Below are 18429 nucleotides of genomic sequence, written 5' to 3'. Positions count from 1 at the left end.
AATTAAAGAAACAAGTCTAGAAGTAAATGAATCAGAGCCAAAATGGACGCAAACTGTAGTCTTTATAAGCACAGGTTGAGCCATATGGTAATCCTGCTGAGACAGTTGCTCAGTGGTTTCTTAGAACAGAGAAATGTTATCCCTGTAGTGTATAAGTGTTATTGTATGAAGTCCATCAAGTGATATACACAGACATGTGGCTTTATAAATCTTTAGCTAACTGTGTGGTTTCCCTGACCCAAGTAGAAAGATAGTGGGAATGAAGGTTAGCTTCAGTGGTTAGCCACACTGATGAATATATCTCATCTCACGTTTAATTTTCTAACCCAAACCTCATGCAAGTAGCCTACATCATGATGTATGTGTGTCTGTCTGACCGCGCCCTCCACCCTAGAGGCTACAGGTGCTGTTTGCTGTGGGAACAGACGGCGAGGTCAGTGAGCCTCTGGAGGTCAGTGCTCTGGACTGTGACACGGTGGAGCAGGTCAAGGAGAAGATCCTCCTGGCCTTCAAGACCAAGTTTGGCTTCCCCTACAACACCCCTCTCCGACAGATGCACATCGGTCAGTTGTAGTACCTCACGTGTCCAAGACATTAGGAGAGAATGGAAGAGTGATGAGTGAATTATGACTCTAAAAGCAAATGAAACATCTTGATCGATCATACATTCTTTCAAAGGAATGACTTCTCTCTCTCTGTTTCTTGAACTCTGCAGAGTATGAGAAGGATGGAAGGTTTGTCCCACTGAAGGAGGTGGATGCCAGCTCAGGGGTTCTAGGAGAAGTGACCATGCTCAACACACTCAAGCATTACAAGGTTAGAGAACACTACCAAGATTCCTGATACAGGAAATAAGCCTAATCTCACGTTCAATATTTCTCTCCACATCTCAAATCACCATCTAGGACAGAGAATATATACTGTATATATTTTTTACATGTAGTTGAAGGCCTAAACTTAAAAAAATTCAGATTAAAGGTCCAATCACTGGCAGCTGTAGTATTACTCAATGGCTAATGCCTGGATTCCATCAGTACCGCTGAAGAACTGCGCGATTGGAATTTAAAGGCAACGTTCACCTGCCTGTGGAGACTGCATTCACTGTAAACCCTGCATGGGTCGGCTCAATAGGAAAATACCTGTCCATTTCAATCGTGCTATGACGCGGATCTTCCACGATCCGGATTCAATCTAGTCCTGAGTAGTTGTAATAACTAGACGGATTGGGTTGTCAAATTTTTGCTTAATGTCACCAAACCACATGCACAAATTTGTCAGGTATCTTATAAGTAGAGGGTCTCACTAGACTAGAACATCCTTGACATTGAATCAGAGTTTCACGGCCGATGCTGGAAGAAGACCAAGGTGCAGCGTGGTGAGCGTACATATTCCTTTTTATTAGGATGACGCCTACAAAAACAATACCCCCCCCCCCCCCCCCCAAATAAAAAAAAACTTGAAGCTTAAGGGCTATGTGCCACAAACAACGACAACTTCCCACACAGAAAGGAGGGAAAAGCGCTACCTAAGTATGGTTCCCAATCAGAGACAACGATAGACAGCTGTCCCTGATTGAGAACCATACCCGGCCAAAACATAGAAATACAAAATAGAATGCCCACCCCAAATCACACCCTGACCAAACCAAATAGAGACATAAAAAGGCTCTCTAAGGTCAGGGCGTGACACAGAGTACTAAGTACAGTGTACTGCTCTGCTGCTCTCATTCTGCAGCCTGGTTTTTAAGGCTACTAACAAGCAGTATTAGCTCCATTCAAGGCAGCCTGGCTGGTAGGACTGAGCTGCCTGAGTCACAAGGCCAAACCAGACCACAAATAGATTAGAACTCCTGTCTCACTGTAGAACATTACTGTATTTTAGGTCTACCAGCTGGTTGAGAAGCTTGTAACTCAGCAAGCATTTATCGACCTTCTAACTCAGTGTGTGTCTACAGGTACCGGATGGAGCGTCCATCAAAGTGCTCTCTAAGACCCATCCCAGTCTGAGTCCTCAGAGCAGCCTGAAAGGTAAGGGTGTCAACAGAGATTGCCATGCTACAGTACAATATGCCTCCATAGCTCCTAGAGATGTGGATCTTGTACACTTCGCCTCACACTGTATTAAACAGGAATGTGTGTGTGTGTGTGTGTGTGTGTGTGTGTGTGTGTGTGTGTGTGTGTGTGTGTGTGTGTGTGTGTGTGTGTGTGTGTGTGTGTGTGTGTGTGTGTGTGACACGGGGGGATGCCTAGAGTACACTACAAACAGAGTGCACACGAACAGTATTCACAAACGCATGCTCATAGTTAATGCTCATCACACTACCACACACGAGGGCACGGAGTAACTTTTGCGATTCGCTTTGTCAAAGTCCATCTTTTATTTATTGTATTTGTTTATTGAAACTTTTATTTCGTCAGGGTGGATTCCCATTGAGACCAAGGTCTCTTTTACAAGGGAGCCCTGGTGCAAACAATTGCTCAATCAAGGCAGCCTGGGCCCAAAAGAAATACACAAAGAAACACACAAATAAAAAACAACAATCAACAAAACAAACATTCCTCAGTAAAGTTGAGTTTAAAGTAGACATGTTTTGCTCCACATTTACCCTCCCCATCTTTCTAATGTTGTTATATGGCAGATGTGAAACACAAGTGAGATGCAAAACCACTTAACTGTGGCAGCTTATATAAAACACGAACAGAAACCAGGAAGCTATTTAGCACAATGGTCTGCTATTTAGTCATCCATGGTGACCTGTTGTTGTGTATTTGTCACAGACGATCAGAACTACTCCACAAAGTACTTCCATCTGGTAAGTGCCAACATGACCTCTGAATTTGATGTCACTGATTTGCGTTTGATATGATTGATTAATGGTGCTCTTTGACCCCAGATTGATCCTGACATTGACCAGGACCAAAAGAAAAACCTGGAGAGGAAGAAGCTGAAACTGAAGGAAGTGTATCTCACCAAGCTGCTCTCCACCAAGGCAAGAAAACTCACTGTTAACTTACATCCTGATCTGTCAAACCAACCCCTTTCAACCTGCCACTGTGTTCTGATAAATGGTTAACTGAAAGATGGAAATCTAGATTATTCAGTTATGTGAGATCCAGCATATATAGTGACTGTGTAACAGTTCCCTTTTCTCATTTCCCTTATGAACATTGCTTTAAAAAAACATGGATAGGTACTAAAGTGGCTTGCTTGGAGCTGTCAGTGCGGTTTCAGTGTAAGGGACATTAAATATGACCATATGCCCTCCACTTCCTCCTTTCTCAGGTGGCTGTGCATTCGTTTGTGGAAAACCTGTTCAGAACGATCTGGGGAACCCCTAACCTCAAAGCCCCGCCTGCCATCAAGTACTTCTTTGACTTCCTTGACGCCCAGGGAGAGAGCAAGAGGATCAGTGACCAGGATGTACTACACATCTGGAAAACCAACAGGTATGTGTTCATCTGGGTCATATGGATGTGTCACTGCAACCTTAAAGGTCATCAATGATGTCACCATTGCCCTTCACTCGAAGCAATGTTCTGATGCTATTTTTATTGACTTGGCCAAGGCTTTTGATACGGTAGACGATTCCATTCTTATGGGCCGCTAATGAGTATTGGTGTCTCTGAGGGGTCTTTGGCCTGATTTGCTAACTTCCTCTCTCTCAAAGAGTGCAGAGTATAAAGTCAGAAAATCTTCATGTCTCAGCCACTGCCTGTCACCAAGGGAGTACCCCAAGGCTCAATCCTAGGCCCCACGCTCTTCTCAATTTACATCAACAACATAGCTCAGGCAGTAGGAAGCTCTCTCATCCATTTATATGCAGATGATACAGTCTTAAACTTAGCTGGCCCCTCCCAGTATTTTTGTGTTAAATGCTCTACAACAAAGCTTTCTTAGTGTCTGACAAGCTTTCTCTACCCTTAACCTTGTTCTTAACACCTCCAAAACAAAGGTTGTGTGGTTTGGTAAGAATTATACCCCTCTTCCCACAGGTGTGATTACTACCTCTGAGGGTTTAGAGCTTGAGGTAGTCACCTCATACAAGTACTTGGGAGTATGGCTAGATGATACACTGTCCTTCTCTCAGCACATATCAAAGCTGCAGGCTAAAGTTAAATCTAGACTTGGTTTTCTCTATTGTAATCGCTCCTCTTTCACCCCAGCTGCCAAACTAACCCTGATTCAGATGACCATCCTATCCATGCTAGATTACGGATACATAATTTATAGATCGGCAGGTGAGATTGGTCTTGAGCGGCTAGATGTTCCCTACCATTCAGCCATCAGATTTGCCACCAATGCTCCTTTATAGGACACATCTCTGCACTCTATACTCCTCTGTAAACTGGTCATCTCTGTATAGCCATCGCTAGACCCACTGGTTGATGCTTATTTATAAAACCCTCTTAGGCCTCACTCCCCCCTATCTGAGATATCTACTGCAGCCTTCATCCTCCACATAAAACACCCGTTCTGCCAGTCACATTCTGTTAAAGGTCCCCAAAGCACACACATCCCTGGGTCGCTCCTCTTTTCAGTTCGCTGCAGCTAGCGACTGGAACGAGCTGCAACAAACACTCAAACTGGACAGTTTTATCTCAATCTCTTCATTCAAAGACTCAATCATGGACACTCTTACTGACAGTTGTGTCTGCTTTGCGTGATGTATTGTTGTCTCTACCTTCTTGCCCTTTGTGCTGTTGTCTCTGCCCAATAATGTTTGTACCATGTTTTGTGCTTCTACCATATTGTGTTGCTACCATGCTGTGTTGTCTTGTGTTGCTGCCTTGCTATGTTGTTGTCTTAGGTCTTACTTTATGTCGATTTGTGCTGTCTCTCTTGTCGTAATGTGTGTGTTGTCCTATATTTTTTATTTGTAATCCCAGCCCTCGTCCCCACAGGAGGCCTTTTGCCTTTTGGTAGGCCGTCATTATAAATAAGAATTTGTTCTTAACTGACTTGCCTAGTTAAATAAAGGTTTAATAAAATACAAATAAAAATACTCATTAGGTCACACTGTAGCAAAACATTTTGCAATGGAAAACGAATATGAGCATTTTATTTTTATGAGCATTAAGTTCAAGGAGTCCCTCCATTTTTCAGTGTTTTCTTCCATTTGGTGCCTAATGAATATGACCCTGAGGGTACACCTGTTTGAGTATGTTTATAGTAGAATCCATCTTTCTTAATGTCTTTCCTCATGTCCAATCAATGTGTTGTATTTACTCACTCATACTCAATCCTCTACTCACTGTATTGGGATAGTGCTAGAATGTTTGTCCTGCTCCTTCCCAGCCTGCCCCTGCGGTTCTGGGTGAACATCCTGAAGAACCCCCAGTTTGTGTTCGACATGGAGAAGACCCCGCCTCTGGACGGCTGTCTGTCCGTCATTGCCCAGGCCTTCATGGACTCCTTCTCCCTGGCTGAGAAACAGTTAGGCAAGGTGGGGACATGACCGAGACATCGCAGAATATAATGACTAACACACCTCATCTCTTGTGCTTCTGTGTATGTTTCTGCAAATCTCAATATCAAATATACACAAAGAGTTGGTGGTTCACACAACTTTCAATGTAGAATGTACTAGGAGACATGTAACACACAAAGGTTGGTTGTTCAAATCTCATCTCTTGTGCGTTTGTGTACGTTTCCACAAGCCTCAATGTCATTTATACGAAGAGTAGAAAAAGTTAAATTCCTGCTTTGGACCTGAGATGTTTTAGGTTCAAAGTTAATTTCTTGTGTTTTTGTGTACGTTTACACAATTCTCTATGTCAAATATACAAAGAGCTGGGTAAAGAATGTGAAGGAGAATGTGGTCCAATGGTTAAATCCCTGCCTAGCAGCCAAGCGGTTGTAGGTTCAAGCCTAAATTCTTGTATGTTTCTGCAACTGTCAAATTTACAAAGAGAAGTGTAATAAATGTTAAGGAGTTTGTGGCTCTGGTGCAAGAATCTTGCCCCCTAAGGACAGGGATGTAGGTTTGAACCTAGGTGCCGGCTACTCGGCATGGTTGCCTACTGAGGACTCTGCTGGTCAGTGAGTCAAGGCCATTAGTGAATAGTGCATTTTGAGGTAGTTTCGATTCGATTATCAGTTTTCAATTTCAAATATATTTAATCATGAAATGCTCTATGTGGGTTGAATGCTGTAACACAGAAAAAAACTATTATTAAAAGTCCCATGATGGTAGTGACTGCCCCTTACTGCTTATCACTTATTAACCATCATTTATTCACAATATTTCAGTTGTTTTCCCTCTCAACTGATCCACTTAGACCATGTATTTTCAGGTAGAGATACCTCAAGCGTCTTGTCTCCAATGTTCCCTCTCAACTGATCCACTTAGACCATGTATTTTCAGGTAGAGATACCTCAAGCGTCTTGTCTCCAATGTTCCCTCTCAACTGATCCACTTAGATCATGTATTTTCAGGTAGAGATACCTCAAGTGTTCCCTCTAAACTGCACAAGCTAGGCCCGCACCTCCTCCAGGCCTGCCACACAGAAGAAATGTCAGGCCGCGCAGAGACGCAAGAGATTGAACTTCACTGAGTTCACCCCATTAGTTTGCACTATATAGATCAAGGTTTTTCTGTGATTGAATCAACATTATATCAGCCCCTTTTCAATGCAATGAAACAAATCTAACTTTGCAAGATTTGAGGCTGTGATTTTGTTGTAGGCAGAGCGCAACGGAGTAGAATTCTATTGGTGGGTAGCCCACTAGGGGTCTTTCAATAGAATTCTATTGGTGGGTAGCCCACTAGGGGTCTTTCAATAGAATTCTATTGGTGGGTAGCCCACTAGGGGTCTTTCAATAGAATTCTATTGGTGGGTAGCCCACTAGGGGTCTTTCAATAGAATTCTATTGGTGGGTAGCCCACTAGGGGTCTTTCAATAGAATTCTATTGGTGGGTTGCCCACTAGGGGTCTTTCAATAGAATTCTATTGGTGGGTAGCCCACTAGGGGTCTTTCAATAGAATTCTATTGGTGGGTAGCCCACTAGGGGTCTTTCAATAGAATTCTATTGGTGGGTAGCCCACTAGGGGTCTTTCAATAGAATTCTATTGGTGGGTAGCCCACTAGGGGTCTTTCAATAGAATTATATTGGTGGGTTGCCCACTAGGGGTCTTTCAATAGAATTCTATTGGTGGGGTACCCCAATAGGGGTCTTTCAATCACCTGCTAGTGAATGAACGTGCTTTTCAGATCAGTTCAGAGCCGCTCATGTGAACATTTGTTGATATTCTTTGCTAGTTAGCGAGTTATTACCCTAGTTATAGATAAGTATAGGTCGGCAATGTGGAGGTTCCGCTTCTTACAAGAGCACAAAACTTGTGGTCTACATTTCAAGCCATCTTTGAAAAGCAAGTCAGGTAAAAAGCTTGTCTTAATTAAAGGGGCAGTGTTGTATGTTGAGACAGGCTTGAATAGTCAGAGGGGTAGCCTACATTCTAATTCTCTGTATGGTAATAATACATGCTATTTTGCAAAGATGTTTCTTGCAACATACAACACAATACAATTTACAGTCCCCTATTTGTTCCATAGTGTTACAGACCAAATAAAAAATCATTCATGTCAAGCCCTTCATAATGTAAAATAATGTTTTTAAAAAATCTCATGCAAATGTAGGCCTGCATTGAACACCACATATTAGGATACTGAAGGCTATATCATAGAAATCAAAAGCTATTTCCGTGTGAAAACGTTATGGGATTTGCTCCATTGGCTTTGTTGGTAGGCCTACATTATGCTCAAGTAGCCTATTAGCTATTGTCGAACTGTAAGGATACAGCCTCAATGTTCACAAAAAAATGTGCATCGGAAGTTGCAAATAATTCTCACAACTTTCAAGTTTCCACTCACAAGACCTAAACATTTCAGTGACCCAAAGAATTTGAGGCAACATTGCTTGTCTCTCCTCTCCCTTTCTATGTTTGCCCTACACAGACAGGCCAAGTAGAAGCACAATGGATTATGGTCATTGTAGTTAATTCCCATTTTTTTTTTGCAGTATGTAGAATATTGGCTTGTTGGAAACTACAACTCCCTACTACATCGCACAGTTCAGGCTTGATCTGATTTATCGCTAGAGAAACTGCGCATTGAGCTCACAGAGAAAACGAACGAACAAAAATGGAATTCAAATTAACCGACGTCATTCCATTAGTCAGTTAAACGCTCAGCACTAGCATCGATAGGTATAATGCCAGTAGCTGCCTATGGATTTGACAGCTCTACCTTGAATCGAGCCCATAGATGTAAAACAAAATGCAAGCCACAGACTTGGTCTCATAACTTGCAGGCCTCTTAGAATACCTGGCATTGACAATGCTAGAAGCTCAAATGTAAGCACACCTATCACCTAGATTTGACATGACTCTTCCACCCTCTCTCTGTTCCAGCATGACCCAACCAATAAACTGCTCTATGCCAAAGATATCTCCCAGTACAAGCAGGAAGTAAGGGCTTACTACAAGCAGGTCAGGGACCAGCCACCAATCAGCAGCTCTGAGTTCAAGGAGTTCCTGCATAAGGAGTCAAAGGTACCTCCCGTCTAGTGGTTGTTTTCTAATTAATTTTGATATTGTGCTTTAAGGACATGAAATGTATATTTGTTTCTTTAGAAACATGAAAACGAATTCAATGAATCTGCTGCCCTCCGTGAACTCTACAAATACATGCAGCTGTACTTTGATGAGGTAAACTGTCTTTTTCACTCCCACCTTTAGTAATCTCCCCTTAGTTGGCATTCATGATTTTTCCCATAACCTTCACACTTCCCCTGCACTGTCTAATCACTTCAACCAGGACTAAACATCTTGAAAAATATGTTGTTCAGGCCAACATGATATGATCACTGTGTAACTGTAAAGCTGACTGGCACAAAGCTCAGGTCTTGGGAAATGAGAAATAACTGCAGTGTCAAGGCAGAACATAGCCTATACCACTTCTCTGTGGGGTAGGGGGAGGGGGGGGGGGGTCAGGCTGTTTTCAGTTCTTCATTTTGTAATGATCTATGGACTGTTTTGAGCTCCACAATGGCAGCTGGCCATACCTATGCCAAATATTTAGTTTCAATTTGCCTAGATTGTGTGGAATGATAATCCCCCATTGTGGCATGTTGCTACTGGCTGAGGTCTGAAGTTTATGGACACGAGCTGGTCCCCCCCCCCTGCTTGTGAAAACAATTGGGTGTGTGTGGTGTTTCCCTGGCAGATTAAACTGAAGCTGGATCAGAACGGCGCCCCCGTGGAGTTGAAAGAGCAACTGCAGCATGTGAAGAGCCTGTTTGACAGCCTCAAGAGCTGTTCCTGGAACTGAGCTCACATCCTCCCCTTCGACGTGCTGAAGGCCAGAAAGCTGCTCTAAGTACCGATGCCCACCCCGCTTTGTGATTCTAAGATGGAATATGTCAGGAGACGACACAGGGATGTACCATTCTTGAAAAAAAATAGGGAGGCTTTTCAGATTACTGGGATGAACCAAATGATGGCAGGAATTAGCAGGTCACATTCCAGACAGACATTTACCCAGAAGCAGCAAATATACTCTTATTCTGAAGCTGGGACTTTTGTTTCCTCAACCAAAACTGAAAGACTAAAGAAGAGTTCAGCAGTTCTAGTGTTAATGGTTCACACAAGTAAAGCTCACAACAACAAATATGTACACAACCTCAGTAAAGCAGAAACATTTATTTGTATGAATTGCAAATACATCTTGAAATAACATTACAAAAAATGTTTTTATAAATGTTGTGCAAGTCACAGCTCTTTATATCCATGAAACCAACCTTATTTTTTTTTAAATACAAATGCCTTTGGGAGTATCACGCTTTTAAAGTTTTAGAGTGATGGTCTTAGCGTAAACATTTGATACAAATCTCACAACAGTCAATTAAAACTGAGGAAGTCATTGGTTGGCCATTGAAATCATTATTTACATAGGCATCAACAGCCAAGGCATGGAAGGACTACAGTACTGTTATTCAACAAGGAATGTAAACATTGAATCATGTAGTTCTCTTTTCATTTGACATCTTTTGTGCCAATAAAATCAAACTGTTTTTCACAAAATATTTGAGAGGTCACTGATTAAATTAGAATATTACCAAACATCACTTTTAGGGAGTAATAAATCCTACATGCTCACTCTCGGGGGGGGGGGGGGGGGGGGGGGGGGGGGGGGGGGTCAGAGAGGTCAGAGTTCAGGGAGAGAGTCGTGCAGGCCAGAGCCCCTGTTCCTGTCCATGGGAGGCCCCAGTTCCTCCATCTGCTGCTGCTGCGTACAGGCTAACTCCTCCAGCCTCCGACGCAGCAGTGATAACTCTCTCTGGTGCTGCTCCTCCTAAGAGAGAGAGAGAGAGAGAGAGCGAGGGGTGGGGAGAAAGAGGATGAGGAGGGACAGAAAGTGATGGAGGAGTGACCTCTACCATGTTGCTAACACCTATCAAATCAAAGTTTGTTGGTCACGTAAACAGATGTTATCGCAGGTTCAGCAAAATGCTTGTGTTTCTAGCTCAAACTGTGGAGTAACACACACATAATCCAGAAAAATAGACAAAAATGAGCCATGACTAAAAGTATAAACAAAGAGAGTAAAACAGTATGTAAACATTAAAGTGACCAGTGTTAAATGATTCTGCTAACTAAGAGCCAATTTATGCTTGACCCGAAAATGTGGTCGGAGGCACCGTATGGATGGTGTGACAAAATTGCGGAGCCCCCAATGGGCAGATTGAGCTCCGTACCACATCGCCGTGCGCCTCTCAAATGTTGTAACAATGCGGAGGGCTCCGTATAGCTCTGCATTGACATGATTGGTTGACGGTAGGTGAGGGCAGGAGGTCCTGTATCAACATAAACTCACTTCCTTGACAACAGCTCTGTGCAGCGAAGCATTAGTAGTATGAATGCCCAGACTTCTGCAGAGGCCATATCACCTAAATGCTGCACGGCCAACGCAGATGTCGGAATGACCATGCAGCGCCTTTAAGGTGCAGGGTAGAGTACCGGGTGGTAGCCGGCTAGTAATAGTGACTGAGGTTCAGGGCAGGGTGCTGGGCGGAGGCCGGCTAGTAATAGTGACTGAGCTTCAGGGCAGTGTACTGGGCGGAGGCCGGCTAGTAATAGTGACTGAGCTTCAGGGCAGGGTACTGGGCGGAGGCCGGCTAGTAATAGTGACTGAGCTTCAGGGCAGGGTACTGGGCGGAGGCCGGCTAGTAATAGTGACTGAGCTTCAGGGCAGGGTACTGGGCGGAGGCCGGCTAGTAATAGTGACTGAGCTTCAGGGCAGGGTACTGGGCGGAGGCCGGCTAGTAATAGTGACTGAGCTTCAGGGCAGGGTACTGGGCGGAGGCCGGCTAGTAATAGTGACTGAGCTTCAGGGCAGGGTACTGGGCGGAGGCCGGCTAGTAATAGTGACTGAGCTTCAGGGCAGGGTACTGGGCGGAGGCCGGCTGGTAATAGTGACTGAGCTTCAGGGCAGGGTACTGGGCGGAGGCCGGCTAGTAATAGTGACTGAGCTTCAGGGCAGGGTACTGGGCGGAGGCCGGCTAGTAATAGTGACTGAGCTTCAGGGCAGGGTACTGGGCGGAGGCCGGCTAGTGATTGCTATTTAACAGTCTGATGCCCTGGAGATAGAAGCTGTTTCTCAGTCGCTCTGTCCCAGCTTTGATGCACCTGTACCATCTCCACCTTCTAGATGTTAGAAGGGTGAACAGGCCATGGCTCTGGTGGCTGAGGTCCATGATCTTCTTGGCCTTCCTGTGACACTGGGTGCTGTAGATGTCCTGGAGGGTAGGCAGTGTGCCCCAGGTGATGCGTGTGGCTGACTGCACCACCCTTGCGGACAGTGCGATTGCCGTACCAGGCGGTGAAACAGCCTGACAGGATGCTCTCACCTAGCTAGGACCAGAACCCCCCCCACCCCTGTCCACATAATCTTATTCATCATGATCTGAAAGTAAAACTAAACCTAGATCTGCACTCCCACTCCGAGACTCTTTATGGATACTGTCCCTGATCTGTGAACACCAGTGATGAGGTATATGAGAAGGTATCTGGCTTCAGTGTACTCACATGAAGACTAGGCCCCTCAGACTCGGGTACAAGGACCGGGCCAAGTCCTGTGCCGGTGGTGGAGGTCATGAGGGCAGGGCCTGTGGCAGAGGTCACCTGGTTGCCCAATAGGAGGCGTCGGAACTCGCTGTGTCGGCGCTGCAGTTCCTTCAGTCGTCTGTTAAGGAGGGCATGCTCTTCAGTGTAGGAAGGACGCCTGGGGAGGAACACACATACTAGTCTTAAAACACACACAGTAATTAACATACACACACTAAGAAAATATACATACTTCTTGGCTGAGCTGGTCTGGAGCTCCAGCTCTGCCATCTTAGCCTCCAGTAGTTGGATCCTGTCCTGGTATCTCTTCTCCTTGTTCTCTGTCATGTTTTTCCTCTGGGACAGAGAGAGAGACATCAGAAAAAGAAGTCAGAGGAGCAAAGGAAGAGAGGTAAAGATGGCAGTGACAGGAAGATAGAAGAGGAGGATGGGGGGGGGGGGGGGGGGGAGAGGCAGGTACCTTTTTCTGTGCCAGCGCGGCCCTCTGAAGTTTCTCCTTGGCCTGGCCGTACTTCTCCTGCAGCTCTGCATCCCTCTCCTGTAGTTTGTGTTTCTCCTCTAACCACTCCACACGACGCTCCTCCACCAATCTGCAGAGAAAGGGAAGAGAACAAAGAAATAGGAGAGAGGAAGGTTAGAAATAGAAACCACTTGATGGTTCCAACAGTATAATTTCTAACTGTTCCATTCCGCCTCATACTCAGCATATCTATACAGTATACAGACCACAGTATAAAGGTGATGCAGTGTACCTCTCGGCTTCGTGTTGGGTCCTCTCAGCTTGTGAGCGGGCGCTCCTCAAGTCCTCCCGGGCCCTCTCCAGGGTGTCCCTCAGACGCTGGTTGGTCTCCAGAAGCTCAGCCTCGGCGTGGGACAACGTACCCAGCTGCACCCCCAGCTCCTGGTTCTGCTATGAGAGGGAGGGACAGGTACGTGGTCAACTCAATGTTGTTTGGACATTTACATCAGCCAATCAATGTTGAAAGGGCAATACAAACTGAATGTCAGTCAGGCGCTGAGCCTCAGGCAGCTTAGTACCCGTCTCAGATCAGCATTATCTGTCTTCTGTGTCTGCAGTTCCTCCAGCTGAGAGCCCTGCTGCTGCAGTTTAGTCCTGACACACACAACACACACAGGGTCATTAACACACACACACACTTATGTGAAATATATTAGTAATGCACACTATGCACGGGTAAAGCAGCACACCTCTTACTAACCTTAGGATCTGCAATTCCTTACGGGCAGACTCCTCCCCCAGCTGGGCGCCACGGAGACGCTCCTCCCACTCCTCTTTCTGGGTGTGGCCAGCAGCATCCTGTAGCGCCCTCTGCTGCTCCAGCTCAGCCAGACGATCCTCCAGCACCAACCTGAACACACATACACACGCACACCAGTGGAGGCTGCTGAGGGGAGGACGGCTCATAAAATGGCTGGAACGGAGCAAATGGAATGGCATCAAACGAAGGGAAACCATGTGTTTAATACCATTCCGCACCAGCCATTACCACGAGCCCACCCTCCCCAATTAAGGTGACACCAACCTCCTGTGACACACACATTATACACACATGATCGATGCACACAATTTCAACAAAGTAATCTGAGACCGTGTGTATGTGAGAGTGTGTCTGTGAAAGAGATAGAGAGATGGATCCTAACTTCTCCTCGTGGACGATGGCTGTTTTGTGGAACTCCTCCTCGCGAGCAGCCTGCACCCTCCGGACGAGTTCCCTCTCCCTCTCAGCCAGCACCTCCTTCTGTCTCTCCACCGTCCCCTTCAACACCTCCACATCAGACTGCATACCTGACAGCCAGAGAAGAAAGGAAAGGGGGGGGGGGGGGGGGGAGTTGAAGGAGATGAAAGGAGAGAGACAGGAACGAAAGAGTTAAGTTAGCAGACTAAAATGAGAGTGATGTACAGTACATGTATGATCAAAACACACAAAGAGGTTATTTGCCGAGTTACCTTCCATTTGGCCCTGTAGTGTGTCTCTCTCCCGCTCCACCTCCCCTCTAGACCTGGCACACTCTAGCTTCACATTGGCCACCTCCAGCTTGTGAGAGTGCCTCATGCCCTCCACCTGAGAGAAACCGAGAGACTGGCATGAGCACACAGCAACCTATTGATATAAGGGGTTATGGTGGGGACTGTAAGTCACTCTGGATAAGAGCATCTGCTATGAGAAACACCGCTGATGATCTCTGGGGTTAGAGGTTAAGGATCACATAGGTACTTACCTGGCTGGTGAGAGTGTTGACCTCTCGCTCAGCCTTGTGTAGTCTGCCGGTCAGCTGGGTGTTCTGTTCATGACTCAGCTGCAACTCGCTCCCCAGACGCTCCAACTGCAGGCGCAGTGACTGCCTCTCTGCCTGAAACACAATCAAATGATTCATTATTCCACAAATCAAAACAAACACACACAGTAAAGTCATTCTACCAAAGTTTGGACTTACTCCAGATTTATTACATCATCTAGCTTAAGTTTCATAGTGACAATAACAGTTCAAAACATTGACTGACAGAGAACACAAGTTTCTTACCTCCAGTGACTTGGCTGCAGCCTGGGATTCTGCGAACTGGCGGACCTGGATGCGCTGCACGTTCTCGGCTTGCTGGCCAGAGTTGTCCCTCTGGGCCCGGAGCTCAGCCACCTCAGCCTCCAGGCCCTTCAGACGCAGGTGGAGCTGGGCCTTCTCTCTCAGCAGAGACTCAACGCGTTTACCGTCTCTAGACGGGTCTGTGCCCTGATACTGGCCAATCAGCTCCTCTCTGTCCCTTTCCAGCCGTGATACCTGAACACACACACACAACATATTCAGAAAAGCAACTTCTATATACTAACACGCAAATGTATGTAGACACCCCTTCAAATTAGTGGATTCGGCTGTTTCAGCCACACCAGTTGCTGACAGGTGTATAAAAATCGAGCACACAGCCATGCAAAATCCATAGACAAATATTGGCAGTAAATTGGGCTTACTGAAGAGCTCAGTGACTTTCAACGTGGCACCGTCATAGGATGCCACCTTTCCAACAAGTCAGTTTGTCAAATTTCTGCCCTGCTAGAGCTGCCCCGGTCGACCTTAAGTGCTGTTATTGTGAAGTGGAAACGTCTAGGACGAACATCAGCTCAGCCGCAAAGTGGTCGGTCACTCAAGTTCACAGAACGGTACCACTGAAGCATGTAAAATAAATGTCTGTCCTCGGTTGCAACACTCACTGCAGAGTTCAAACTGCCTCTGGAAGCAACGTCAGCACAAGAACTGTTCATCTGGAGCTTCATGAAATGGGTTTCCATGGCCGAGCAGCCGCATACAATCCTAAAAATCACCATGCGCAATTGGCTGGAGTGGTGTAAAGCTCGCCACCATTGGACTCTGGAGCTGTGGAAACCGTTCTCTGGAGTGATTAATCACGCTTCACTATCTGGCAGTCCAACAGACTAATCTGGGTTTGGTGGATGCCATGAGAACACTACCTGCCCGAATACATAGTACCAACTGTAAAGTTTGGTGGAGGAGGAATAATGGTCTGGGGCTGGTTTTCAAGGTTTGGGCTAGGCCCCTTAGTTCCATTGAAGGAAATCTTAGGGCTACAGCATACAATTCTAGAGGATTCTGTGCTTCCAAATTTGTGGCAATAGTTTGGGGAAGGCCCTTTCCTGTTTCAGAATGACAATGCCCCCGTGCACAAAGCGAGATCCATACAAAAATGGTTTGTAGAGATCGGTGTGAAAGAACTTGACTGGCCTGCAGAGCCCTGACCTCAACCCCATCGAACACCTTTGGGATGAATTGGAACACAGACTGCGAGCCAGGCCTAATCGCCCAAATTCACTAATGCTCATGGCTGAATGGAAGAAAGTCCCCGCAGCAATGTTCCAATATCTAGTGGAAACCCTTCCCAAAAGAGTGGAGGCTGTTATAGTAGCAAAGGGGGGGACCGACTCCATATTAATGCCCATGATTTTGGAATGAGACATTCGACGAGTAGGTGTCCACATACTTTTGGTCATGTAGTGTATATGGAAAAACAAACATACTGTATTAGAAATCACGTTACAAATGTTCTCTCACACACACACAGACACACCTCAGCATCAAAGCGGATCTTCTTCTCCTCCAGTATGCGAGCGCTCTCCTCTCTCTGGTGGTCAAACTCAGACTTCAGGAAGGTGTAGTCGTACCGCAGCTTGTTATACTCAGACCTGTACTTCTCAGTCTCCTGCAAGGAACACAGAGATAAGAGGGCTTGTTATAATCAAGGAGGAGAAAGAGACAGAAACAAAGAGAAAGTTGAATTTGAATGGATGTACCATTTTCATTCTCAATAATCTGACAGTGTAAGTGTGATGGCCCACCCTTCCCTGCCCTCAAAAACGTTCAAGTTCTCAAGCAGTTGCTATGGAGATAACAGTTACAGCTGTGACAGTCGGAGAGCACAGTGGAACTAAAGTGTCAAAGCTATCAAAAGCAGCCGAAGCTGGATAGAAGCAGTACAAAGTATTTTTTAAACAGAAGGAGAGGCAGCCGGAGGTGGTTAAAAGCAGTCCGGAGCAGAGAACAGTAAATAGCATTAGAGAATCGACAATAGACAGTGTTCTGGGGCGCGAGGCTCACCTCCTCCAGTTTGTTGAAGCGCTCTCTGACAGGCCCCTCCATCTCCTGCTGCACCTGGGCCCTCAACAGCTCCAAACGCTGGGGGGTCAGCACCTTACAAAACAAACCGACTGCTGTACACACTGGCACAGAGACAGAAACACTGCCATATACAAAAGGGACACTACAGTAGTCATAGGTCAGTGGGTGTGTTTTCTATGGACTAGCTCCAGTACCTGTAGTCGTAGCTCCTCCAGCTCCCTGGTCTTGTCCAGCATCTCACCGCGGAGTTCAGCCAGCAGCAGCTGCAGTTTCTCCTGGGCGGTTTGCTTGTCACTGAGGAGACGCTTCAGCTCTCCCTGCCCCCGGGTAAACTCATCCTGCAGCCTGGGACAGACAACACGGTGAAGGAGATATATACAAGCGTGAACACACACACACAAAATCAGTATTATGGTATTACACACATCTCCTGGGCTGTTACCTGGTATGTTCAGCCTTGAGAGTCCGGTAGTTGGTCTTGTGGTTCTCACATCTCATTCGCTCATCGATCAGCATCTTCTGCAGCTCCATGTCAGACTCCCCCAGCTTCACTATCCCCCCAGGGTCCAGGCTTGGGTGCAGGGGGCCGGACTGAGCAAAGGCAGAGGGGTTCATCTCGCCTCTACTGGATGGATATATCGAGGGAGGAAGAGAGAGTGAGGTTAGGGAAAGCGTGATCTGTGCGTTGTTCCGCTCCATCCATTTCCAAATACATCATCCAATTAGTAAGAAAGATTGACATCAAAGCAAGATCCACTTCTTCAGCTCTACACAAAGGCTTTAGCTCAACGAAATGAATCATAAGACAGAACCAACTTCAAAGGGAAGAGACGTGCTGTGCTCTCCTGTTTGCAGGTCAGAGATGGTAAAGACTGATGTTGTAAGGATGGTGTGATGAGTGGTTTGGGGCAAATTGCAGTCGTTACCATGGTAGCCCTAAATTCCCCAGCTATTTGTGCAAATGAGAACCGCTCAGGTAACTACACAGCCTCGGTCTCAAGTGATTTCTTCACGTTCTGTTGTGGATACGCGTGGTCAAGGGAGGGATGATTATGCTTGATTGCAAACACGGCACTCGAACATCTTGGCCTCATCTCAAGCACCCCACCCACCCTGGATAAATGTAGCTACTTACTCAAAGAACAAAAGACAATGTCAGACTCAGATGCAACAAATACAGGCAAGGCAATCCAGCCCAGCAAAGACAAACAGTTCCATCACTGCACACTAAACAGTTCAGCTGACTGTCTTGCCCGGACCATACGACGTTGACTAGCTACAGTACTTGATAGCATAACAACTGTGTTTGACTGATCACTGTCGCACAAAATCAAATAGCAAGGGCACAGATCTCCAAGCTGTCATCAGTAGTTAGCCAGTCATTTAGATTCAACTAGTGCTACTCTTTTTGAAAGTGGCGCTTTAACTCCCGCCGTTCTAGCCAACGTACACTAGCTTGCTAACAACCGGTCACTGAACAATGTCAAATCAGTTATCAAGTTAACTGGCTAGCTCTTGGGCACAATTTAGAATGCTCCTTCCTAGAAGCTACCACTTCAGCGATAATAATATGCCGTTTTGATCGTTGCTTACCTCGAACTCGACTCGACTCCTTGACAAAACTAGCTATCTTATCCTGCAGAGAACTACAGATTCGCAT

The 18429-nt window shown here is 45.9% G+C and overlaps 2 protein-coding genes across 6 annotated transcripts in view; one reads left to right on the top strand and one right to left on the bottom strand.

The window, feature by feature from the left end:
- Positions 1-10084, top strand: part of LOC139378641 (plexin-C1-like) — a 20623-nt gene extending 10539 nt beyond the window's left edge. For 2 of the 4 annotated variants that reach the window (XM_071120991.1, XM_071120992.1), the window contains exons 21-30: positions 395-563; positions 716-816; positions 1955-2027; positions 2778-2812; positions 2894-2989; positions 3283-3446; positions 5296-5443; positions 8412-8552; positions 8634-8708; positions 9226-9837. In XM_071120991.1, coding sequence (XP_070977092.1) covers positions 395-563; positions 716-816; positions 1955-2027; positions 2778-2812; positions 2894-2989; positions 3283-3446; positions 5296-5443; positions 8412-8552; positions 8634-8708; positions 9226-9330 — 1107 coding nt within the window. In that variant the 3' untranslated portion in view covers positions 9331-9837. Of the gene's footprint in view, positions 1-394; positions 564-715; positions 817-1954; positions 2028-2777; positions 2813-2893; positions 2990-3282; positions 3447-5295; positions 5444-8411; positions 8553-8633; positions 8709-9225 lie in introns of all 4 variants that reach the window. The other 2 variants (XM_071120989.1, XM_071120990.1) reach the window with 2 other exon arrangements.
- On the bottom strand, positions 9686-18429 carry LOC139378642 (centrosomal protein 83). Of its 2 annotated transcripts, none has more exons than XM_071120993.1 (16): positions 18363-18425; positions 17212-17394; positions 16964-17114; positions 16749-16841; positions 16222-16353; positions 14670-14921; positions 14367-14498; positions 14095-14209; positions 13788-13932; positions 13346-13495; positions 13164-13239; positions 12878-13035; positions 12586-12715; positions 12358-12461; positions 12087-12282; positions 9686-10353 (listed from the first exon to the last, which is right to left on the bottom strand). In XM_071120993.1, the coding sequence occupies exons 2-16, from the start codon at positions 17382-17384 to the stop codon at positions 10207-10209; spliced, it is 2154 nt and encodes a 717-aa protein (XP_070977094.1). In that variant the 5' UTR covers positions 17385-17394; positions 18363-18425; the 3' UTR covers positions 9686-10206. The 2 variants fall into 2 exon arrangements, with proteins under 2 accessions (XP_070977094.1, XP_070977095.1); XM_071120994.1 differs by having other exon boundaries at positions 10207-10353; positions 17212-17389; positions 18363-18429.

Source organism: Oncorhynchus clarkii, chromosome 21, assembly GCF_045791955.1.
Source record: "Oncorhynchus clarkii lewisi isolate Uvic-CL-2024 chromosome 21, UVic_Ocla_1.0, whole genome shotgun sequence".
NCBI lineage: Eukaryota > Metazoa > Chordata > Actinopteri > Salmoniformes > Salmonidae > Oncorhynchus > Oncorhynchus clarkii.
This window is presented reverse-complemented; position numbering and strand designations above follow the sequence as displayed.